The 25,214-nt window shown below is 51.1% G+C and overlaps 1 protein-coding gene across 1 annotated transcript in view; it reads left to right on the forward strand.

The window, feature by feature from the left end:
• Positions 1 to 25,214, forward strand: part of KAT2A (lysine acetyltransferase 2A) — a 156,878-nt gene that overhangs the window by 92,156 nt on the left and 39,508 nt on the right. The window contains exon 17 of the mRNA XM_078645408.1: positions 11,930 to 12,014. Within this exon, the coding sequence (XP_078501534.1) occupies positions 11,930 to 12,014 (85 nt within the window). The remainder of the gene's footprint in view (positions 1 to 11,929; positions 12,015 to 25,214) is intronic.

A 25,214-nucleotide genomic window follows, 5' to 3' on the forward strand; every position in this document is an offset into this window, starting at 1 on the left:
TTTAGAAAAGCTCCAACCATCCCACTAAAATGAAGATTATTTTTTTTATCTTTTTGCGAATTAAACATTAAATATTTTATTATTTTTGTATTTGTTTGATAAGTGCTTGTTTTCATACTTTTGTATATTGTATCTGATAGAGACTACGAGCCTCCGATTCCTTCACGTAGAATTATCCCCAGGCGTGAGACTAGTTCCGGAATTTTTGCACCCAACATCACTGCATGCCGGGGGGACGGCATCACGCAACTCCGCCCAGGCGTCGTCCACGTACGTGACGTCAGCGAGGTCACATAAGTCCCACCCCGGCGAGCCTACGTCAGTTTTTTCCTTTTCTGCGTGCAATGCGGATCCGGTTCGTGCTCCAGGCCTGTTTAGGCCTTTTCCTTTCGCTATTGTGCGTGTTGTGGGAACAGTGTGCGGATGCCTTCGGGATTTAAAACGTGCTTGTCTTGTGGACGTCTGATGTCGGCGACGGACCCTCACCTCATTTGTATATGGTGTTTGGGGGAGGATCACAGCTGATTGTGAGGCGTGCCAGCAGTTGGAGCCGAAGTCTTGGCGGGAGCGCCAGATGAAACTTCTCTCGGCTCGCATGTCCAGATCGGCTTCGTCACCTCGATCAGCTTCTGCGGTAGGTTTTCGACATAGCCGCCGTCATCGTACTCAACCTTCTCCTAAGCCGCCAGAGCATCGCTCCCCTGTCGGTGAGTGTCGCAGTTTGTCCCTGGGGGCTGGTTTCTGGCCTGTTGGGGGTGTGAGCTCTCCATGGGTGATGTGGGCCCGTGTATCGTCCCCTATCCACAGTTTCCCGGTGAGGGGGTGTCAAGATCCCAGATGGAGACATATGCGGCGGTTCTGCAGGCCTAGCTGGCTTCTCCTCCGCCTCCTGGGACATTGGCGGATCCCGTGTGCAGTGTGGGGCCCTCCGCGGCATCGCCGCCGGCTCCGGCCCCGGCTCCGACTGGTTCGCATCCAGGCTCGGAGGATGTGGTGCCGTTGGGGTGCGGCCCTTCGCGGTTCCCTCCTTCGGACTTCTGCGCCTCTGCTTCGCCGCAAATTCCCGCGGGTGTCCCTGTGGTGTCGCGGGAGGTCGGCGGGGCTCAGGTCGCATCCCCGAGCCCCTCTCGGCACTTTGGACAGACGGCGATCTTGTTTGAGGCTGAGGTGACGCTGCTACAGCGCCGGCGGCTACTGGCCCTGGCGGCGCCACATGGGTCGGTGGATCCCCTTCGTCCCATCATGGGTCGAGGCTGGTGGGAGACCCTGTATCCTTCCCCGGACCCCTCTCGTCCCTCTGTGCAGGAAACAGCCTTGTCGGGGGTCGAGTCAGAGGTCGAGTCGGCCTTGGAGCCGCTGGGAGCAGCAGGCCCCTCTCGCTCCATCATGGGTCGAGGCTGGCGGGGGACTCCTAGTTATTCCCCAGGTCCCTCTCGATCCCCCACGCAGGTGGCTGCCTCGTCGGAGGTCAAGTCGGAACCATTCCGGTGCCGTCCTTTAGCCGCTCCGGCCCAGCCCTGTTCTCCTGCGCCGTGTGGTGTGGAGGAGGCCTGTCCGGTGTCGTCTTTGGCGCTGGACGACGATGACGTCCTGCTTCAGGTTGCGGATTCTATGGCACCGGACAGGCATCGGGTTGTGAACTTGTCCTCGGACGCCCCCTCTTCCCCGGAGGTTGGGTGCCTCCTGATGTCATCCTCGCCAGAGATGGGCCGCCGCGTCGTGGCTTTTTCCCCGACGTCATCAAAGGGCGGCTCCTCGCCGACACTGCAGCGTGGTTTTCGCAAGAGGAGCCACAGGTTCCCCACTCCTCGGTCCCTCTTTCACCTTTCTGGACCTGGCCCTTGCCCACTCCTATTGGCTTAGGGGACGGCCGCCTTCGTTTGCAGCCGTCGCCTATGGAGGAGCTCCTTGACGCGGGGCCCTTCAGAGGCGGGTGCGGCCTTCGCTCGCGCTGTTTCCACGGCTGTGGGTATTTTGCGCATGGGTGATCCGGCTGCACATTTTCCAGCGGATCATCTTCTGGAAGTTCTCCACCATGGCTCTGGTGGGAGGGAGCTGCTGCTTCGGTTTAAGGGTTCACTCCACTCTTCCTTGACAGGGGCTTGGGGACGCTCCGCCATGGGGGATCCGGTGCCCCAACACCTTTTGCACCGGCACCTTCCAGCACAGCATGACCCGGTGTGTCTGTCCCTCCATCCCTCTGCCTCGAGTCCTGTTTTGCAGACTGCTTTTCCATCCTTGCCGCTGCTGTTGTCTCCACCATCTCGGGAGGCCCGCTGGCTGGACTCTTGGGGGCGCAATATGTTTGCTTCCACCAGTGCGGCCCTGCGGGACCTTAACGCTGTCTGTGTGTTGGCTAGGGCCACCTCTTGCTTGTGGGACTCGGCGGAGTCCCTTGGATCTGCCACTTCTCAGGAGAATGCTGGAGTTGACTTACGGCACCATGTGTTGGATGGCCGGGAGCTGGCAGCGTTTATTCTTTGCTCCGATCTGGACATCTCAGAGGTGCTTGGTCGTGCCATGGCTTCTTCAGTTGCCCTTCGCCGCCATGCTTGGCTTCGGGACAGTGTGTTCCTAGGAAATGCGAGGGAACAACTGGTGGATCTTCCCTTTGATGGCACTCTTTTGTTCCATGCCCCGGCAGACTCTGCCATCCGGAGGTTCTTGGCGGCTCCTCCTCTTCCTCTTCTTCTTCCTCTTCTACTTCCTCTTCCTCCGTTTATGTATGTTGCAGGTGCAATTCCCTTTTTGCTGGATTGGAATGCCTTGGTGGCGCCCGATGTGTCTTTCTCCAAGGTCGCTGCACTGTTTGCTTGGTCTGTCTGCGGCCTGGCGTCGTGGCTCTAGTTCTAGTTCTTTTTGGGTTGCGTGTGAGGGCCTCTCTCTGAGGTGTGTCCGTGCCCTTCTTCACGTTCAGGTTCTCTGTCCTGTGGGCTGTGATGGATTTTGTGTTCCTCCCTCTTTCGGGGGCAGCATGTCCGGGTTTCCTGGGTGCCCCGAGCTACTCTTTCTGCTTCTGACTCCTTTATTGCGATCTGGTCTTTTGACTTCTGACTGTGGTGGGCTCAGCTGCCCTCTTCGCAGGGAGTCTTCCTCTTCCTTGCTTTGGCATTGGATGAAGGTTCTGTTGCCTTGTATGGGTGTGGGGTGCTTCGGCCTCCCCTTGCCTTGCCCTTGTTTCCGCTGTTGAGTGTGAATGGGCTTCCTCTTCTTTTTTCTTCTACTCTCGCCCTGTCCGTTGGACTAGTCCCCTGTGGGACCCTCTTTTATGTCCAGGCTGGTGGGGTCGTCTCGCAGGTCCTCCTTCCCCGGGGGTATGGCTAGGGAATCTATTCTACGTTAAGGAATCTGTGGCTAGTTGCTCTATCAGATGTACGAGTTACTTACCTTCTGTAACAATGTATCTGGTAGAGACAATTCTAGCCACAAATTCCTTCACGGCCCGCCCTTCCTCCCCGTTCTGCGAAGGCCTTTGGCTTGGTCTTCGGCACCCACCTCCCGGGGGGTGGCTCTGTCTTCTGTGAGTGTATCCCTTCGCTCTTTTTGACGGGATGCTTTGTCTTGTTTCTTGTTTCTTCCTCCTCTTTGGCACATCGGAGGATGGGTTTAGAGGTACTCCTGTGCCCCTCCGCTCTGGTTGCCCCGGGATTGAGGCTCGCCTTCACTCTCTCCCTCCCCTCCTTCTTCCCTTTTTTGTTGCTAGGGTTATGGCCCCTCTGCTATCCCCTAGGTTGGGGTCCTCTGGCCGTGCCTGTACCCCTTGTTTGTTCGGGGGTCGTCACGCTCTGTGCTGGGGTTGCCTTGGAAGTTTGTCGTTCCTGGTTGTTTTGGAACTGGTTCCCCTACATTGTCATTCTTCTTGGTTGTGGTTGTAGTCCTGCTACATGTTGTCATGACATTTTGCATGTGTTCCTTGGCTCCGGGAAGGGGAGGGGGAGGGGGGGTGCGGTCTACATACCGGAAGGGTGCCTGTTCTGTTCTTTCCCTTTTTTCCCTGCCTTTGGGTACTGCAGTGTTGACACTGCTCCTTATGGTGTTGCTCGTCACCATTCCTTTTTCTGCTCTTTTGCACACTGTTCCCATACTCCCACAGTTTTGTCTGATGGCTCCTCGTTGTGGCGCGGAAAAGTTCTCCGAAGAAAACTGATATAGGCGCGCCACTGTGGGACTTATGTGACCTCGCTGATGTCACGTACGCGTACGACGCCTGGGCGGAGTCGAGTGATGCCATCCCCCGCGGCGCGCAGGGAAGCTGGGCAAAAAATTTCCAGATCCAGTCTCACGCCTGTGGATAATTCTACGTGAAGGAATCTGCGGCTAGAATTGTCTCTACCAGATACATCGTTACCAAAGGTAAGTAAATCGTACTTTACAGTTTTAATCTTTGAAATTGCTTAGGCTGGGGTCCCCAGATTACAATAATGATTCATTGAGGTTTCAGATTCCAATATTGACTCAGTGGGGGTCTCCGCATTCCAGTAATGATTAAGTGTGGTACACAGAAGTCAAAATGTTAAGATCCACTGCTTTAGAACACATTTAACTTAATTAAAAAAATCGGAGCAGATTGGTACAAGCCACACAGAACGTACCTCAGTCACTTTAAGGCAGACCGACTTCTCCAGATCCCTAGAATGATTTGAAGTCCAGTTAAGTTCTTAGCTAATGTCCCTCCCCACCTCCCCTTAGTATGGAGTTTTAAAGACTTGCCTTTGCTCTTTCAACTTCTTTCCTTATGAATTTTTTTTTTTTTTTAATATTTTATTTGTATTTCAAAATAATGCATCACAACTTTCAGTAAGTATACATGATAATGTTGCACAGCATCCTTCCATCAGAAACCAATACAATTAGTGCACAGTCACGAGCATAGTATGAAAATGATTTTTAAACATTTTGCTTTACTTCACACATGTCAATGTTTACCTAGAAAAACTGTTGTGGCAAAGGTTATTTTTCTTGATTTTATCATCGTTGCTACTTTCTCAACCTGTTTGTCAGCTGCTTTTGTCTCTCCTGCAGTGGAACATTAATAAACATACATATTGGTCTTCCTGAAAGTCACATAATTGCTCAGTGTTTTTATAGAAGGAAATTCCATGTAGAATGTTGATTATGGTTCCGGTCAAGATTGGCCTGTGCAGCCACCGCAGTGTATAATTGTGTTATAGTGAGCACAGCAAAAGGGGTTTGCTTTATAGACAACTTTAGGTTGACAAATGCATCTGCGAGCATTAAAAAAAAAAAATCGGGTAGAGAAAAACATTAAGCACTGAGCTCCTGAGGCGGAAGCCGGAGGCGAGAAATTGATTTAAAAAAAACTTTACTTTTGATTGTCACTGTATATCTTGTCCTCACTTCGCTCCTTGACCACCTCAGCTCGCGCGGCGGATCCAGCGCTGCCGCGGCTTGTTACCTAAACTTGTTTTGCCGACATTCCCGCGAGCCCGGAGGCCACGCCCCTTTTCAGAGGCCACGCCCCCCGCCGCCAACCTACAAATAGACGCTGACAACAAGCGCCTGCCCATTAAGCACTGAGCTCCTGAGGCGGAAGCCGGGAGCGAGAAATTGATTTAAAAAAAACTTTACTATTGATTGTCACTGTATATCTTGTACTCACTTCGCTCCTTGACCACCTCAGCTCGCGCAGCGGATCCAGCGCTGCCGCGGCTTGTTACCCAAACTTGTTTTGCCGCCATTCCCGCGAGCCCAGAGGCCACGCCCCTTTTCAGAGGCTACGCCTCCCGCCGCTGCCCCACCTACCCATAAATCATGTGCATCTTCCGGACGCGCAGCGGACGAGCGCAGCGGGCACGCCGTCTGCGCCCCGAAGCTGCGCCAAAGGTAAGCCCGTCTTCGCCCGTCCGCGGCCGACCGGGCCCAGGGGCCATCAATCATGCCCAGATTGTCCATTACTCTTCGACTCAGCTCCACACCCTCCAAGGTCCGTGGCCTTTGGAGAACGCCGTGATGTTGCACATCGACAGACTGGGACTGACGGCCTTGCGCCCCCCCTTCTCAGCTGCCTTTACCCTTCCCTCCCCCAGTCCCTCCTGCCCCTCCCGCGCCCAATACCCTGTCCGTTTTTTATCTCAATACCAGGTCAGCAGTTAAGCATTGTCACGAACTCTTCATCCTGCTGGACTCGCACAAACCAGATCTCTTATTTCTTACAGAGACCTGGTTTTGTGACAACTCCCTTCCTTCTCTGCTAGCTGCCCTCCCCTCTGCTTATTATGCTTTGCGCGCCGACCGACCCGCCGGCAAATCGGGTGGTGGCGTCGCCCTGATTGCCCGCAGAGAATTCTCCTTTCAGCCGTTATCCTTTCCCTCCATCGGATCGTCTGACTTTTTAGTCGTCCGCTCATCATCTTTTAGAGCCCCACTCACCTGTTTGCTCATGTACCGCCCCCCCAATCCTCTCAAACCTTTCTCCCCGGCTTCCAAGATCTAGTAGCCACCCTAGCGGTCAACAACTCCTCTATCTTGATACTAGGAGATTTCAACTTTTGGCCGTCCGACCCCGCCGAATGCTCGATCTTGAAAGATTTCTCAGACACCCTCCGCTCCCTCAACTTTGACTCTCACGTTCACTCCCCCACCCACATTCAGGGCCACATTCTAGATCAAATCTGGTCCCTAAACTGCCCCCTAGCCTCCCTGCTCATCTCCCCCTGCACCTGGTCTGATCACTTCTTGTTGTCCTTTTCCCTACACCTTAGCCTAGTCACCGTGCCTTCTCTCCCCAAAAACACCTGGGCGCGCTCCTGGAGCAAGGTGGACGTGCCCGCACTATCCGCCACTCTCCTCGCATCTAGTCCGGATCTACACGGCCTGTCATCCTCCGAACAAGCTGATTCCATCAACTCCTGGCTCCTGTCGGGCTGCGACTCTGTCGCTCCCCTCAGGCGGGTGTCCTCCAGACGTGCGAACGACGCCAATCGCTGGTTCAACGAGGAACTTAAGGCACTAAAACTCACAGTGCGCCATGCCGAGCGGGCCTGGCGACGTGACTACTGCCCCAACCTCAAAACCCAGTACACCACCCTCCTGTCTCAATACAAAAAGACTATTTTGGCTACGAAGGCAGCCTACTTCTCCTCCAAAATCATGGCTGCTGAAAACCAGCCTAGAGAAATCTTCTCCATTGTCCACGACCTCGCCTACTCCGACAGTCACCCCCAAACCCACCCCCTCCCAGGATCTATGTAACTCTCTTAACTCTTATTTTCTAGACAAAATCTCTCCCATCAAAGCTAACATCCCTTCTCCCCCCCCTTCCTTCGCTAACCCCCAGTGTCCATTAGTCGCGGCATGCCTTGATTCCTTCCCTCCCTTGACTGAGGAAGCCTTTCTCTCTCTTCTTCCTTTGATCAAATCGGGCTCACCTTTAGACCCCTGCCCTGCCCACATCTTGAGGCACATTTACTCGGTCTGTGCTCAGCCTCCCCTGAAATTTCTCAATAGCTCACTGACCCAGGGCATTGTCACTCAACCCCTAAAACCGGCCATCATTGTCCCCATCCTCAAAAAACCAGGCGCCGACCCCTCCGCTCTAGTCAACTATCGCCCCATCTCACTGCTGCCCTTCCAAGGGAAGGTACTAGAGCGCCATGTCACCAGAGCGCTCAGTACCTTTGTGGAGGAAAATGGAGTGCTAGCCCCCCGTCAGGCCGGGTTTCGCCCCGCACACTCCACAGAGTCCGTAGTGTTATCGGTCCTTGACAACCTCAGAGAAGGCATGGACACTAACCACCCCCAGGCCCTGGTCCTCCTCGACCTCTCCGCCGCTTTTGACACGGTTGATCATACCATCTTACTCTCTCGTGTCGGAGCGGCGGGGGTCGGTCGTTCAGCCTTGGTCTGGCTGTCCTCCTTCCTGATGGACCGCACCCAGGCTGTTCGCTTAGGCGATTACTCGGCGGACTTCCGGAAGGTGCGATGCGGGGTCCCTCAGGGCTCTTCCCTTTCTCCCCTTTTATTTAATTTGTACATTGCCCCTCTCATCTTCGCCCTTCAGCAAATGGAGGTCTCCGTCTACAATTACGCAGACGACCTCCAGCTTATTTTTACTTTGTCCCCTTCCCCTGAGTCCATGGCGAATTTCCAGTCTATTATGATCTTTATCCGGGACTGGATGAATTACAACCACCTGAAGTTAAACCCAGACAAAACTGAGTTGGTTCTGACAGGTGGCTGCTCCAGTCCCTGGACTCCGCTCTTCTGGCCCCCCTCCCTAGGTCCCCCCCCTTCTCCCACTTCCTCTGTGAAAACTCTAGGGATCAAATTGAACGACCAACTCACTCTGCACTCCCAGGTCAGCTCCGTGGTTTCCTCCTCCTTTCTTTCACTCCGCACGATCCGTAAAGTCTCCCGTTTCTTTTCTTTTTCCGCCCTGAAACTCATTGTCCTGGCGATGGTAATCTCCCGCCTAGACTATGGCAACGCCCTTTTTTGCGGCATGCCCGCCTACAATATGCGCCGACTACAACTGGTCCAAAACCAGGCTGCCCGCCTGGTTCACAACCTGGCCAAATTCCACCATGTCACTCCGCTCCTAAAGTCCTTGCACTGGCTCCCTATTCGGGAACGAGTTCACTTCAAGCTAGGATGTATCATCTTTCAAGCTCGGGCTGGCGCAGCCCCTGCATTCATCTCCTCGGAAATCAAGGCCTACGCCCCCGTCAGACTTACGCTCATCCTCTCAGCAATTGCTGACAGTTCCCCGCTTTAGGCGTAAAAAGTGGGGGGGCACGAAATTTTCCACACTTGCCCCTGCCTTCTGGAACTCTCTCCCCGCCAACCTTAGATCCTCCACTCATTACCCACACTTCCGCAAGGCGCTTAAAACCTTGCTTTTTTCACAGGCCTTCCCATCATAGTTGTCCTACTCTTCACCGATCCTCTTGGGCTCAGTACCTCACAGCGCCATGAAACCACCAGGTGTACGTGCGCTCTATAAATATTTTAAACTCAAAAAACAATATCTGATATCCTGTTCCTAGTCCAATCTGAGGACTTTCTGTGCGAAATGTGGAAGAAGTAAATCTCCACAATTTACCTGTATCAATGACCTGTCCATCCAGAAACAAAACTTATGATGGAGGGAAATAAACATGCACACTAGAAGGGAGAAAGCAACAATACAGAAACAATACAACTCTTAGGAAAAATGCACATTCATTGAGCCGATAACAAGAAAAAATAAACAAATAGCAGATGAAATAAAAGTGAGCTACAATAAGAAAGCATATCCCACAGGGAAGTTCATCCTTGAACACACAAAGTTTGTGAATTGTTTGAAATAAATCGAAATGGTCACAGTGTAAAAGCTGCAGTTGCCAAACTCAGTAGATTCTGGAATCCAGCCTAAAAATGCCCAGCATGGGAGAAGAAGATTTTTGCACTGCTTTGGATGATGCCGAGTCCACCTCCGTTACCAAAGTCACTTGATGAAGTGGTGCTTTGGCCGTAGCTGATTCTAGACTTAACACTGAGGGCCTACAATCAATATGCTCTTCGTCTAGCCATCTTCTATCCTCTTGAGTCAAGGTGAATGTCTTTTGGAGCCATAGTGGACAGCAAATGTTTCACAGTATGTGAAAGAAGACGTTGACTCCAGCAAACTTGCATCATTCCAATGCGCATTTGTGACATTCCCCCTCCATTTTTTCCTTTGTTCTCTTAACGAGGAAGGACCACAGGTACCATCTGAGCCTATGTGCTGTCTAGAAGACTGACTCAATGTAGAAGCAGGAGCTGAAGATCAGATGGCTTTTTAAGGCCACCCAAACTTTGTAGGGATCAGATCCCTTAAATGAGCCTCTATTTTTCCAGTTATCAATTTCATGGTAACCTACATCTTGACAGGCATTCTCATTATTCAAATCTGTCATGCATTAAAATTCAAAAGCTTTCTTCCATGCATTTCATCCACAAAACTAGTAAAAATCTCTACAGGTTCAAGACAACTGTGCATCGTGTTAGGGTGCTCAGATCACTGAAGAGCAAAGGCCTCCCTTTACTTTCTAGTAATAACCAAGGTCTAAAGGATGATTTCTGTGCTTTCTAGACCTGAAGATTCATGTCTGATAGATAATGCAATATGTACATTATCTACCCTCTGCTGGATCTGTATACATTTAAATCATGGGAGCTAATTGTGCTCAATAACTCACTTGGAAGGTATATATTTGAACATCTCTTTTGAAACCCTCCGTTCTTGAAAATCAACGTAAACGTGTGTTTTTTGCTAATGCACTGTAGCAGCTCATCTAGAGAAAGATGCAAATCTTTGTTTACTTTGTCAAATGATTATTTAAGGCAACCTCCAAAGCATTCCAGGGACTCCAGACAAACTATAAAAATAGACATTTCACGCAGTGCAGAAAAATACCACAGTTGAAAGCATGTCATTTGAAGGAATGTCTGCTCAAATGTCAGTTCAGTTTTGGACTTACAGCTCCACTCATTTCACAAAAATCACAAATGTACTCCTGTTTGAAGTAAATATGCGTCTTTTATATATTTCAAAGTATTCCAGTCAAACTGTCAGTCATGGTTTCCCAGGAGTTGTTCTGGAATTCTTTTGTGACTTCCCAATTAGGCAAATGATTAACCATTTTAGCATTCTTCAATGGATATCCAGTTGCATCTGCTGACTTAAAGAAAAGTAACATTTTGTAAAATAGGAAATATTCCTACCTCCATCAGTTTTGAGGGTGTTCGTTCACATTCCCACGTTGGATAGAGGTATAATCCTTTCTGTGACAATCATATCTAGGGCAGTAATGTGCGTTTCAAGGGTTTCTGATTGTAGATGTTTACCATCTTTCAAAAGCATCCCATATTTACTTACATGTATAAGTTAAGTGTTTGTGAATCACATAAGGGCATCACTTTTGTTAACTATAAAATGTGAATTAATTCTTGTAACACATGCCATCTGTACACTAAAGTGTAATGTAGGCGTGCAAATGGTTTTATGAATCAGACCATGGGGATTTACAATGCACACAGTAGAGGAATTCAGAAATCTCAACTAGGTCGAATTAGCTTGCTAGATATCTTTTGGAAAAAAAGATTCTTTTTTAGAAAGTGTTCCAGGATCCTGGTCATGAGTAGAGATGTTTTTGGTGTTTATGAAGTTAATGTGTACCCATGGTAGAGAACTAAGATTGCTAGTACTTTGCAGTTCCTTTGTCCCAAAGTGGAAGGAAGACGTGGCCTCTGTAAATGGCATTGTTTGTTTGGTTTTTGTACTCTTGCAAGTTCATCCATTACAATGTGCAGCATGCCATGTACCAGCCTATTATGGTGGGGACCTTGATGATTTTTTGTGGCTACTTTCAGTCCCACCTTCTCCCATGTCTGTTCTCCATTTCTTCCTATGTTTTGAGGGATGTAATGCCCTTCACATTCACATACCCACCTTGACCAGTGCATTTCAGCTGCCCTTATAAAAGTTGCATCTGGACCTCTGCACTTATTTGTTAGCATGGTCTTGTAAAAGCAAAGAAAGGATGAGGTGGCCTCGGTAGCGCCAAATAAGATCACATGTAGTCTAGTAGCTAATTCGTCTACTCCCCCCTCACACACCCACTCCTATTGCAAAGTTATTTTTCTGCAAAAATCGGGAGTGCTTAGAAATTGGCTAATTCTTGGTATAGTTGCTTAGAAATTGGTGGATATGGGACTAACTGTAAAGCAGCAGATTTACCATCCACTGTTTGAACTGTACAGAGGCACAATGCGCTCTAAACAAGATGGTCGGGAAATCTGCTATACTAAATTAGGCCCCAATTTGGATGTTTATGGGAATTTCCCCCAAAAAGTGTTGTTGATCAGAATTCATAACTTTTTCTGGTGTAAAGAAATAACTTGTAGGCCAATCTGTATTTATTCCATCTGAACAACTTTTGTTTTGCAGGCACATCCAAGTTCATGGCCTTTCATGGAGCCAGTGAAGAAGTCTGAGGCACCAGATTACTATGAAGTCATCCGCTTTCCTATTGGTAGGGTGATTGCTCTTCTGTGTTTATTTTCAAAAGTTCATGCCATAAAAGGAGAGATTGCTGTCGCTTTCTCTCTGGATGCATAAACCATCTGATAGAGACTACTAGCCGGAGATTCCTTAACTTAGAATTATCCCCAGGCGTGAGACTGGACCCGAAAACGTTTTGCCCAGCATCCCTGCGTGCCTGGGGGACGGCTTCACATGACTCCGCCCTGACGTCCGCGTACAACGCGGATCCGGATCGTGCTCCTGGCCTGTTTCGGGCCTTTTCCCTTTCACTTGTTGCATGTGTGTGAGAACAGTGTGCGAATGCCATCGGGCTTTAATACGTGCTCATCTTGTGCGCGACAGTCAAATTCTTTATTTCGGCTTTGTTGCCATAAAAGAACAATACATATACATACAATAAAAAGAACACGATAAAACTGTTCAGCATAGAACAGAAAAAAACCATTCACTAAAAACAAAACATTTCATATTAGAAACAATCGATACCGAAACAGCCATAGAGTTCAGCAGTGGGCCCCCCACTAATAGCTAAAAAAGTATCTCTGGAGTTGATCCAGTTTACAATTGATATCCCAGTTTTTTCCTTTGGAAATAGATACAATGTAGAAATTTGCTAACACTGAATACTATAGGTTGTGATGTATTGGTTGAAAAAATTCTCAAGGCCTGTATGCATGATCTCACGCCTAGCGCTAGGCAAATTGGTTTTATCCATCTTTTCCTCGCCTTTGCATATACAGGGCAGAAAAAGAGGATATGTTGCTCATTTTCTTTCTGGTGGCTACCACACATAGGGCAAAATTCATCTGTCTTTGAATTTGAACCATTAGGGCCGCTGGCCCATCTTGCCAAGGTTGAACTTATTTTAAGATTACCATATCTGAATTTTAAGAACAAAGTTTTAGCAAATGGAGGCTCTATTTCATCCAAAAACGTCTCAAATAATGATTCGTCCTTGAAAGTAAGAAACTTTGTCACTAGGGTACCGCCAGTTGGAGCACTCTTAATCATGTTTGCAATAAAGGTCCAGAAGGCCCTTTTTAATATTTGTTTCGGGTCAGCTGGTAATTGATCTGGGTTCTCCCAAAAGTGTTTCAAACCTAAGTTAGTAAACCAAGTTTTGACATGTTTAAACCACGGGATAACTTTAAGGTTATCAAGCTCCATAATTTCTTTTAGCCCATCCCTGTAATCTTGTAGTTCGGGTACCTGCCAGAGCCTAACCCACAGGAACAATGGGCGTATTATAGTGTGGTGGTCTGTTCTTTTTAGGTTTAGGTCTAATTGAAGGGGCACAAGGGGTGTGCCTCTCGGAACCCTTACCAAACTTCTCATAAAATTATTGTCCAGGACACTAAAAGTGCCCTTGGACCCAGTGCCCCAAATTTCTGCACCATAGAGCACTGCTGGCTGTACTTTAAATTTGAAAAGTTCAACCGCCGGTGACACGGCTTTACTAGTACTCAGACTTTGTTCCCTGAGAATGGGTTTAACGTTCTGGGAAAATGTCATTTTGCTTCTTTCCAACTGGGCCTTACAGGAAAATTTAGAGTCCAGTGTCACCCCTAAATATGCAAAGTGGGGAACTGATTCTAGTTTTACTCCTTTAAGAGTTAAGCAGCCTTTGTCTGATTTAGTAGGGTTTAGGGCCATACATTTAGTCTTTTTCCCATTTATCTCCAGTCCCTTCTTGGTGCAGTATTCACTGAAAGAGTTCAGTAGAGCCTGGAGACCTCTTTTGGTTTGGGAAATCAAAGTGTCGTCTGCAAATAATAGGGAAGTTACCTTTTCGCCATTCAGTTTGGGAGAATCATTTTCACATCCCTCGAGATATGAGGGGATATCATTCACGAAAAGGGAAAAGAGTGTAGGTGCCAAAACGCACCCTTGGCGAACACCACGCTCAATAGGAATTTTTGGGGTTAGTTCTCCGTTAGGGCCCCAACGGATTCTCGCAAAGTTGCCTCTATGAAGCTCCTTGATTTGAACTATTAAGTTGTTGGGCATCCCTACTGCACTCAAAACGTCCCATAATAACTTGCGAGGCACTAAATCGAATGCTGCCCTTAAGTCAACAAATGCGACATATAGTTGACCCTTTTTGATCTTAACATATTTCCAGTAAAGGCAACAAAATCGGAAGATTTGATCTATTGTACTGACTTTGGATCTAAATCCAGCTTGATATCTAGTTAAAATTACATTTTCATCCAGCCAATCATTAACACGAAGTAGAATATGTCGTGCATAGATTTTCTGGAGTGTGTCCATTAAACTAATTGGACGGTAGTTGGAGGGGTCCATCCTGTCTCCTTTTTTAAAAATTAGGACTATTTCGGCTCCCTTCCAACTTTCTGGAAAGTCTGGGTTACGGGAAAACATATTGCACAGGTGGTTAATATAAGGTACCCATACTTTTAGATCATGTTTATATAAGTCTCCGGGAATATTGTCTAGCCCTGTTGCTTTACCAGATTTTATTTGGGTTATTGCCAGCTCTGTTTCACCTAAAGTGAAATCCAGAAAATCTGTTCGAAGTACGACAGTTGAGGCATTCATATCAGTGGGAAGCTCATCATATTTTTTATACAAGTTGGAAAAATGGATGACCCAAGTTTGTTCGTCCAAATAGACGTCCTTGACCACTCTCCCAACGTGGTTTCCATTAGCTACTAGCCTCCAGAAAGCTACGTTATCGCGAGATTTGGCGGCCAGCAGCATATCAGCCCATTTTTCTTCTTCCCAAACTATTTTTGAAGCCTTTTGTACTAATTTATAATTGCTCCTAGCTGTTTTGATATCTGAGGGTACCTTAGATTTGATCGCTGTTAAAAGATCCCTTTTAGACTCCCTGCAAGCTCTGTCATACCAGGGTTTGCTGTGGGATAAATTGTGTATCTTTTGTTGACTTTTTTTAGGCAATTTGGTAACTAAAAGTTTGAGAGCATCAAACATTTTTTGATGTAAGGTCTTAAAGTGGGTGTTGTTTTCCTCATCTGCTATACAGTCTAGATATGGGTCAAATATGCATGCGAAAAGTGTATATATTTCTGCAACAATTTCGCCGTGGTCCAATATAAATGGCCATTTTAGTGATCGCCTGTTATTGCTAATGTGGACCTCGTTGGTATCACCATTGCTTCCTTCTAAGGGCATAGAAAAGGCTATAGCCTCCAGCAATGAGGCTTCCATTTTAAGTTCTAAGGGAAAATGGTCACTTTCTAGTCTCTCTATTACCTCAATATCAAGGAGGTATGCCCAAGTTGGTATGGAAGCAATAACAAAATCTATATTACTTTTGTACTCCTTCCTACAAAAGGTAGGCTTCTTCACGCTGTCAGACGGTAACCGTCCATTACAAGCCCTAAGGCAGTATTCTGTACATATTTTAGTCATTTGGAGAGCCAAAGTTGTACATTTAACTGATTTAACATTATGCATGGCGGGGATTCTATTCGCCTGGTCTTCTTCTTCAAAGATATCACCAAGACCCATAACTGGCTCATAGTTACAATTTATATCGCCGGCCATGATAATAAAATCCTCCCTGACATCCAGATGACTTAGGAAGTAATCTAATTTAGATAGTATTGGTGATTCTCTTGTTGCGGGTGATGGCCTATTATATATATTTATTAAAAATAGGTTTTTCCCTTCTCGTACAGAGATTTTTAATACTAATATATCTGGGGAATTCACATCCACCACCTCGACTTTCGCCCTTAGATATACTTTCACCCAGGTTATTAAACCACCCGAGGGCCTTCCACTCCTAGACGGAACAGCACCAATTCCATAAGTCTTATAACCCAGTCTATGAGGAATGCCAACTGTCCAGGTCTCCTGTAACATGCAGAGGTCGAAGGAATCGATATAGTTAGCCCAGTCTGGGTCCCTCAGGTTTTTTGTGACTCCGGCTATGTTCCAGGAGACCAGTTTAAGTGGCTGCCTTGATACAGCTGTCGATTCCAGGAGTACCTCTTCCACCTCCCTGCGACTAGGCAGCACCTCAAGTTGAACAATCGACAGATGTCGGCGACGTATCCTCACCCCATCTGCATTGTGGTGTTTGGGAGAAAACCACGACTCTACCGATTGTGAGGCATGCCAGCAGATGAAACCGAAGTCCCAGTGGGAGCGCCGAATGAAACTTCTCTCAGCCCGCATGTCCAGGACGGCGGCGTCACCATGCCCGGCCCCTGCCGAGGGTTTCAGGAATGCCGCCTCCGTCTTCGACATCAGCCTTCTCCCAGGCCGCAAGGGCATCGCTAACCTGTCGGTAAGTGTCGCAGCTTGTCCCCGAGGGCTGGTTCCCGGCCTGTTGGGGGCGTGGGCTCTCCGCGGGTGGTGTGGCCCGCGTGTCGCCCCCTATCTGTCGTTTCCTGGTGTGGGGTGTCTAGAGCCCAGATGGAGACATATGCGGCGGCCTTGCAGGCCTCGCTGGCTTCTCCTCATCCTCTTTCCCCTGCTTTGACATCTGCGGATCCCTTGCCGTATGCGGGGCCCTCCGGCATCGCCGGCGACTGGCTCGCATCCAGGTTCGGAGGATGTGGTTCCGTTGGTGTGCTGCCCTCTGGGCCACGGCGCCTGTGCTTCGCCGCAAACTCCTGCGGGAGTCCCTGTGGTGTCATGGGAGTTCGCCGGGGCTCAGGTCACATCCCTGAGCGGCCCTGGGGACAGGCGGTGGCCTCGTCCGAGATGACTCCGCTAAGGCGCGGGCGGCTGCTGGCCCTGGCGGCGCCACAAGGGCTGGCGGAGGGCCCTTCTCGTCCCGTCACGGGCCGAGGCTGGCCGGGGTCCGCTCGTCCCACCCCGGGTCCCGCTCGCTCCTCCACTCGGGTGGTTGCCTCGTTGGAGGTCGGGTCGAAGCCCTTCTGGCGCTGTTCCTTCGCTGCCCTGGCTCCGGCGCAGCCCTAGCCTCCTGTGCCGAGCGCTGTGGCGGAGGTTGTTCCGGCGTCTCCCTTAGCGTCGGATGACTATGTCCTGCCTTAGATTTCGGACTCTACGGCGCCTGGCCGAAGTCAAGCCGTTGACTCGTCCTCAGACGCCTCCTCTTCTCCATAGGTTCGGCGCTTGCTGGTGTCATCCTCGCCGGAGACGGGCCGCCGCATTGTGGCTTTTCCCCTACTTCGTCTAAGAACAGCTCCTTGCCGTCACCGCAGTTGCGGTCTTCGCCGGAGGCTCCCCACTCCTCAGTCCCTCTTCCTCCTTTTCTGACCTGGCCCTTTCTTCCTCCTGTTGGCTTGGGGGACGGCCGCCTTAGCTTGCAGCCGTCTCCTACTGAGGAGCTGTTTTCTCCACCGCAGGGCTCTACGGAGGTGGGTGCTGCCTTTGCTCGCGCTGGTTCCAAGGCTGTGGAAATTTTGCGCATGGGTGATCCTGCTGCCCATTTCCATGCAGATCATCTTCTATAAGTCCTCCATCAAGGTTCTGGTGGTAGGGAGCTGCTGCTTCCCTTTGAGGGTTTGCTCCATTCTTCTCTTCTGGGGACTTGGGGCTGCCCCGCCACGGGGACCCGGTGCCCCAACACCTTCTGCACCGCCACCATCCGGCGCCGCTTGATCCTGTGTGTCTTTCCCTCAACCCTTCTACCAGGGGCCCTCTTTTGCAGAATGCCTTCCCCTCTCTGCCTCCGCTGTTGTATCCCCATCACGTGAGACCCGCTGGCTTGACTCCTGGAGGTGCAATATGTTCGCCTCTACCAGTGGGGCTCGGAGGGCCCTTAACACTCTGTGTGTTTTGGCTAGGGCCACATCTCGCTTGTGAGACTTGGCGGAGTCCCTTATGTCTGCCGCTTCTCAGGAGGGTGCCTGTGTTAATCTGAGGCACCATGTGTTAGATGGCCGGGAGCTGGCGGCGTTTATTCTTCGCTCCGCTCTGGACATCTCGGAGGTACTTGATCGTGCCATGGCTTCTTCAGTCGCACTTCGTCGACATGCCTGGCTTCGGGACAGTGTGTTCCCAGAGAACATTTGAGAATGGCTGGTGGACCTTCCTTTTGATGGCGCTCTTTTTTTTCCACGCCCCTGGGGACTCTGCCATTCGGAGGTTCTTGGCGGGACTTCGACCTCCTCCTCCTCCGAAATTGGGAGGTGTTCTTCTGTTGGGGGCGCGTCCCCCCTGTGTGTGTTCTGTGTGATTTCTGTGCATTCCAGTCCTTGGTTGGGACTGTGGTGCTGTTGGCCCGGCCCCCTTTTTGGTTTGTGATTTTTTTGGCTTTTGCTGAGCCGTGTTGGCCCTGAGATTAGGCCTTCTGCTGTTCTTATTGGCAAGCCATCTGCGGGTTCTCCGCAGGTCTTTTCTGTTTTTCCTCTGCAGCGGAAAGTTTTTCCTAAGCGGCTTCCCATGTCCTGGGTTGCTCTTCTTCCTAGATGCTCCTCTTCATTGCTTGGGCCTGGGGCTCCTGGTGGAGATTCTTGGTACCTTGAATGGGTGTGGGGCTCTTTGGCCTCCTTTCACCTTGCCCTCGTTCTCCTGCCGCTTGACGGCGGGCTGCCTCTCTTCTCGTCTTCCCACCTCCCCTCTGGGTTTGGGGGTCTTCTGGTTGCAGGGGTTCCCCTTGCCTAGGGAGACAGGGTTCTTTACCCTGTCCGTTGGCCTCATCCCCTGTGGGACTCTCTTTTATGTCCAGGCTGGTGGGGTCCTCTCGCAGACTCTCCTCCCCCTTGGGTATGGCTAGGGTATCGATTCTACGTTACGGATTCTGCGGCTAGTAGTATCTATCAGATGTACGAGTTACTTACCTTCGGTAACGATGTATCTGGTAGAGACAATTCTAGCTGCAGATTCCTTCACGACCTGCACTTCCTCCCCGTTCTGCGAGGACCTTTGGCTTGGTCTCCTCCTCTCGCCTCCCTGTGAGCGGCTATGTCTTCTGTGAGTGCATTCTTTCGCTCTTTTTTTTGGCAGAATGTCGTCCTGTTACTGTCCCGATTCCTCCCTTTGGTCATTGGAGAATAGGTTATACGCTTCGGTTGCTCCAGATTGGGGCTACATCCCCCCCACCCCCCTCCCCCTTCCTCTTTTCCCTTTCAGTGTTTGCGGTTCTGGCCCCTATACTTCTCTACTGTCCTCTGGGTTTAGGTCTTTTGGCCGGGCCTCTGCCCTTGTTCCTTATAGGGATGTCACATTCTGCTCTGGGACTGTTCTGGGGGTTTGTCGTTCCTGGTTTGTCCCGGACTGGTTCCCCTTCATTTTTCTTGATTGGGATTGTAGTCCTGCTACGTGTTATCATGACATTTTTTCATTTGTCTCTAGGGGGGCTATTTCCGTACTGGCAGGGTTGCTGATCAGGGCGGTGCTGTTCTTCATTTTTCTCCCTGCCCTTAAGTGCTGCAGTGTCTGTACTGCCCCTTATGGTGTTGTTCCTCACTATTCCTTTTCTATGTTTCTGCTCTTTCGCACACACTGTTTCTGTACTGTTCCCATGATGTCACAGTTTTGTCTGATGGCTCGGCGTTGTGGCGCGGAAAAGTTCTCAGAAGAAAACTAACGTAGGCGCGCCAGGGTGGAACTTACGTGACCTCGCTGACGTCACCTACGCAGACTACGTAGGGGCGGAGTTACTGATGCTGCCCCCCCCCTTGGCGCACAGGGATGCTGGGCAAAATGTTTTCTGGGTTCAATCTCACGCTTACAAATAATTCTACCTTAAGGAATCTGTGGCTAGAATCGTCTCTACCAGATACGTTGTTAACCGAAGGTAAGTAACTCGTACTTCATGTCTTGTTGTAATAAAATTCATTAATGAGTGTTTGATAAACATACCCTATTTGAAGCCACCACTTGAACTGGTTCACCTGCTTGGATCATCATGCACTCAATTTGAAGTGCCATTGTTTCTCGTAAAAAGACTGCATCATAAGTAACAATCTGTTTGAGACATGTAGCTGTAGATACACATGCTGTGTAACATTTCGCCACCTAGTGTTGGGCGTGGACGTCTACAACTTGCTTTTCTTCAAAAGAAGTCTTTTAGAGTCACAGGACTTAGTGACTCCACCCAGTGGTTCTGGGCATGGACTCCATTGTTACTATGTTTTTCTCCGCAGTCTGGTTCAGGCGTGTAAATGTGAGCTCCGGTTTGACGCAGTGTCATGTTCTCACTGGGCCCTTGGATCAGTTTCCTCGCCAGTTGTACCAAATAATCCTGCATTCTCATAAGTCTACATCGTTGCACACCTTTTCAACTCTGTGCCGGTCATCAACTTCTCACCTCCCACTGTCCGGGTCGAGAATGTCCCCATGATAAAAAGGACTCCATTCCGTTTCTGTCCTACTTGCCACACCAAGTACCTGAGGTCAGACCTCCACAAAGTGTGCAATCTTTGCTGTCCTTCGAGCACTCTGAAGACTGTTGTTCAGCATACCTTGCGTTCTGTAACAAAAAGGCTCTTCAGACCAGACGAGCTAGTCACCTCTGCAGCCGAGAGGAGGAAGATACCTAAGACCTCCTCAGTGAGTAAGAGGGGTCGGATATCAAAAAGGTGGATGCTTCAGGCATTGAAATAGAGGTGATCGGAAAGCATTGACTCTGAGACGGATGTCAAGTGAGAAGAGCCTCCGTCGGGAGGCGTCGAAAGAAAACTACAGTGAGTACTTCTACTCCAGTGCTCACATCATAGAGGCTCCAATCTCAAGCTCTTGTGCCGCCTACGAGGCCTCTGGCGCTCCTCTGCCTTCTGGCCTTGGTCGGCACCGACAGACCGAGTCGGACACAACGCCTTCTCCACACTCTGTGGCACAGTCCTCCTCAAAGTCTCATCTACCGCTTTGGTGCCGCAACCTCTGACACCAGTGGACTGGTATAGTGCAGAGCATAAGATTTTGGAGCTGAGACAACTTGCAAGGAAGTATTCATAGCCAAAGTCAAGTTCATCGCTGAGACCCTCGGAGCAGATTGATTACTCACACTAGATGCGGTCTTAACCAAACTATAGGCACAGTTGCATTAACTCCTGTCAAGAGAAAAAACCTAGAGTGTTGTGAAAAGTAGGGTTATCCCTTTTTAAGGACGAGAACCCTTACTCACCCGAAGGTGACATGCTTCATCATAGGGTTCCCTCCTCACACTGGGGCCGCACGGTCCCCAGTGTGGGCTTCAACTCTCCAAAAAAGATGGAAGAGGAGCTGAGGTGTTTTATTTGTTTGTTTTTAAGAGGGGACCAAAAAACACTGTGAGTGAGGGGCAGAGTGCAAAAATGAAAAAGTAACTGTGAAAAATGTTAAAACTGTCTCCAGGACACCAAAAGACTTCATTGTGCTATGTCCTGGGGCAGGATTAAACACTAAGAGGACTAGGGGTTAGCAACAAATATACTCCTAATATTGTGTCAACATGTTTCTGTCTTCTGTTTGACCCACATCGGGGTTCAATGGGCATTAGTCAGTGCCGAAATTGCAAATAGTCACTCTGCATAAAGAACATAAAAATAATGTGTACACAGGAAACAGACAGTTATACTGCCCGTCAAAGATTGGTAGCCATATACACCGAATTTTGTGTAATACGTAGTCTCACCTGGTCACATGTATTCGATTATCTCTCTTCAGCTAGAGGGTACCCCATAAGTGTCAGGCCGAGCAACGGTCTGGGCTTCAATTTGACATGGTCTCGACGAGAGCAGAAGCATTTGGAGCGCATATCAAGGTCGTCCAAGGTGACCCTCTTATGTTCCATCACAGTCCTCCTCTGCCGCTTCGGATGACTACTGACCGTTAATCCTTGACCAGCTGCTGGAACACCTTAATGCTCTGCAGCAACGCATCCATATTGAACCAGGCACTGGCAGGATTCTGGCTCAACCTCCACATGTGCTGAAGGACTCAGTTCCCCATGAGAGGAAATTGACTTTTGAGGAGGCCATCACACAATCAATCAATCAATCATAGACATTTATAGAGCGCTCTACTTACCCGGAGGGTCTCAAGGCGCTAGGGGGGGGGGGGGGTGCTGCTACTGCCCGAACAGCCAGGTCTTGAGCTTCTTCCTGAAGGCGAGGTGGTCTTGGGTCAGGTGCAGGTCGGTCGGGAGGGAGTTCCAGGTCTTGGCAGCCAGGTAGGAGAAGGACCTTCCTCCTGTTGTCGTTCTTCGGATGCGGGGGACGGTGGCGAGGGCGTGACTGGCTGATCGGAGGTGTCGTTTGGGAGCGTAGAAGTTGATGCGGTTGTTGAGGTAGCTCGGGCCTTGATCGTGTAGGGCTTTGTGTGCGTGGGTGAGGAGACGGAAGGTGATTCTCTTGTTGACCGGGAGCCAGTGCAGGTCTCTTAGGTGTCCGGAGATGTGGCTGTGTCGTGGGATGTCGAGGATGAGTCTGGCCGAGGCGTTCTGGATCCTTTGGAGTCTCTTCTGGAGCTTGGCGGTGGTTCCGGCGTAGAGGGCGTTGCCGTAGTCCAGTCGGCTGGTGACGAGGGCCTGGGTGACAGTCTTCCTGGTCTCGGTGGGGATCCACCGGAAGATTTTCCGTAGCATGCGCAGGATGTTGAAGCACGACGAGGAGACTGCGTTGACTTGCTTGGTCATGGAGAGGGAGGAGTCCAGGATGAAGCCCAGGTTGCGTGCGTGGTCTGTCGGTTTGGGTGCAGTTCCCAGGGCGGGGGGCCACCAGGAGTCGTCCCAGGCGGAGGGCGAGGATCCCAGGATGAGGACTTCCGTCTTGTCCGAGTTCAGCTTCAGGCGGCTGGTCGACATCCACTCGGCTACTTCTTTCATTCCTTCGTGAAGGTTGGCTCTGGCGGCGGCGGGGTCGTTGGTAAGGGAGAGGATCAGCTGGGTATCGTCGGCGTAGGAGATGATGTTCAGGTTGTGTTGGCGTGCGATGGCCGCGAGGGGGCTCATGTAGACGTTGAAGAGGGTTGGGCTCAGCGAGGATCCTTGGGGTACGCCGCAGATGACTTCGGTGGCCTTTGATTTGTACGGAGGTAGGCGGACTCTCTGGGTTCTTCCGTCGAGGAAGGAGATGATCCATTCCAGTGCCTTCTCCTGGATTCCGACGTTGTAGAGGCGCTGCACTAGGGTGCGGTGGCAGACGGTGTCGAAGGCCGCGGAGAGGTCTAGGAGGATGAGGGCCGCTGTTTCTCCGTTATCCATCAGGGTTCGGATGTCATCGGTGGCCGCGATGAGGGCGGTCTCGGTGCTGTGGTTGGCTCGGAAGCCAGACTGTGAGGGGTCGAGGGATCCGTTCGTCTCGAGGAAGGCGGCCAGTTGCTTGTTGACTGTCTTCTCGATGACTTTGGCTGGAAACGGGAGGAGCGAGATGGGGCGGTAATTCTTCAGTTCGGTGGGGTCCGCTGTTGGTTTCTTGAGTAGAGCGCTGAGTTCGGCGTGCTTCCAGCTCTCAGGGAAGGTGGCGGTGTCGAATGAGGTGTTGATGATGTCCCGCAGGTGGGGTGCGATGACAGCGTCGGCTTTGTTGAAGACGTGGTGAGGGCAAGGGTCGGTCGGAGATCCGGAGTGGATGGAGTTCATCGTGCGGACGGTGTCTTCGGTGCTGATAGTAGTCCAGGCGCGGAGGGTGGTGGTGGGGGGCGGTGGTTCGGTTGAGTCGGACGTGGCGTTCGTCGGTTGGGTGTTGAAGCTGTTGTGTATGTCCGCGATCTTGTTGTGGAAGTAGGAGGCGAGGGAGTTGCAGAGTTCTTGCGATGGGGTGATGTTGTTGTTTCCGGCGTTGGGGTTGGAGAGCTCTTTCACGATGTTGAAGAGTTCCTTGCAGTTGTGTGCGTTGTTGTCCAGTCGGTCCTTGAATGCAGTTTTCTTGGTGTTGCGGATCAGCTGGTGGTGCTTCCGGGTGGCAAGCTTGAGGGTGGTCATGTTGTCCGGTGTTGGCTCCCTTCTCCAGGCTTTCTCGAGGGCTCGGCAGTTCTTCTTGGAGCTCTTGAGTTCGTCGGTGAACCATGGGGCCTTCTTGCTGCCGGGTCTGCTGGGCGGGGTCTTCAGTGGGGCGAGTTCGTCCGCGCAGTTGCTGATCCACTTCGTGAGGTTGTCGGCGGCCTGGCTGGGGTTCGCTGAGCTGGCGGGAGGGTGCTGGCTCAGGGAAGCGGCGAGCTGGTCGACTGTGATCTTGCTCCAGTTTCTGCGGGCGACCTGTTGCTGGTGGTGGTGGATCGTCGTTCTTCTGAAGGTGAAGTGGACGCAGCTGTGGTCCGTCCAGTGGAGTCCTGTGGCGTGGCTGAAGGCGATGTCTTTGCAGGATGAGAAGACGGCGTCGAGTGTGTTTCCGGCGAGGTGGGTGGGGGTGGTCACCAGCTGCTTGAGTCCGAGGTTGGCGAGGTTGTCGAGCAGGGTGGTGGTGTTGCGGTCGTTGTTGTTCTCCAGGTGGAAGTTGAGGTCCCACAGGAGGATGTAGTCAGCGGAGGGGAGGGCATGCGGGCTGACGAAGTCGGCGATGTCCTCGCTGAATTGTGTGCGTGGTCCCGGGGGTCGGTAGATCAGGGTGCCTCTGAGGGTGGTCTTCGGGTCGGTGTGGATCTGGAAGTGTAGGTGTTCGGCGGTAGTCAGGATGTCGTCGGTGTGGGTTGTGATGCGGATGGTGTCCCTGTGGATGATGGCGATGCCTCCTCCCATCTGGTTGGCGGTGCGGTCCCTCCGGATGATCTTGTAGCCGTCCGGGATGGCGATGGCGATGTCGGGCGCTGAAGAGGCGTTCATCCAGGTCTCCGTGAGGAAGGCAACGTCAGGAGCTGTGGTGTCGATGAGGTTCCAGAGTTCGATGGCGTGTCTGTGGACTGAGCGGGTGTTGAGCAGGATGCACTTGAGGTGGTTGGTGCTGGTGTTCGTCTTGGCGGGTGCTGGTGCGAGGCAGGTCCGGATGCAGGTGAACTTGCAGGCGGTGCAGCAGAAGGGTCCGTGGGAGCGCCTCGGGGTGGCACGGTAGCATCCCGGGGCTCGTCCGTCGTTGAGTGCGATGAGGGTGGCGGCGTCGTACGTCCGGCGGGTGGGCTGGGATCTGCGGGGGCCAGGGGTCCTGGCACTGGGCGCGGTCCAGGCGCGGACGGGCGCAGACTGGCTTACCTTTGGCGCACCTTCGGCGCTCATTTGGTGCTCGCGCGTCCGCTGCGCGGTCGCTGAGGGGGTGTCATAAGAAGGGATCCGGGAGGGCGGGTCAGGCGGGAGGCGGGGAACGCGTGGGCCTATCGGTAGGCGGGGGGGGCGGTGTCGCGTCAAAAACCGGCGCGAAATCCAGGCGGCCGG

This window comes from Lissotriton helveticus, chromosome 5_1 (genome assembly GCF_964261635.1).
Source record: "Lissotriton helveticus chromosome 5_1, aLisHel1.1, whole genome shotgun sequence".
Taxonomy (NCBI): domain Eukaryota; kingdom Metazoa; phylum Chordata; class Amphibia; order Caudata; family Salamandridae; genus Lissotriton; species Lissotriton helveticus.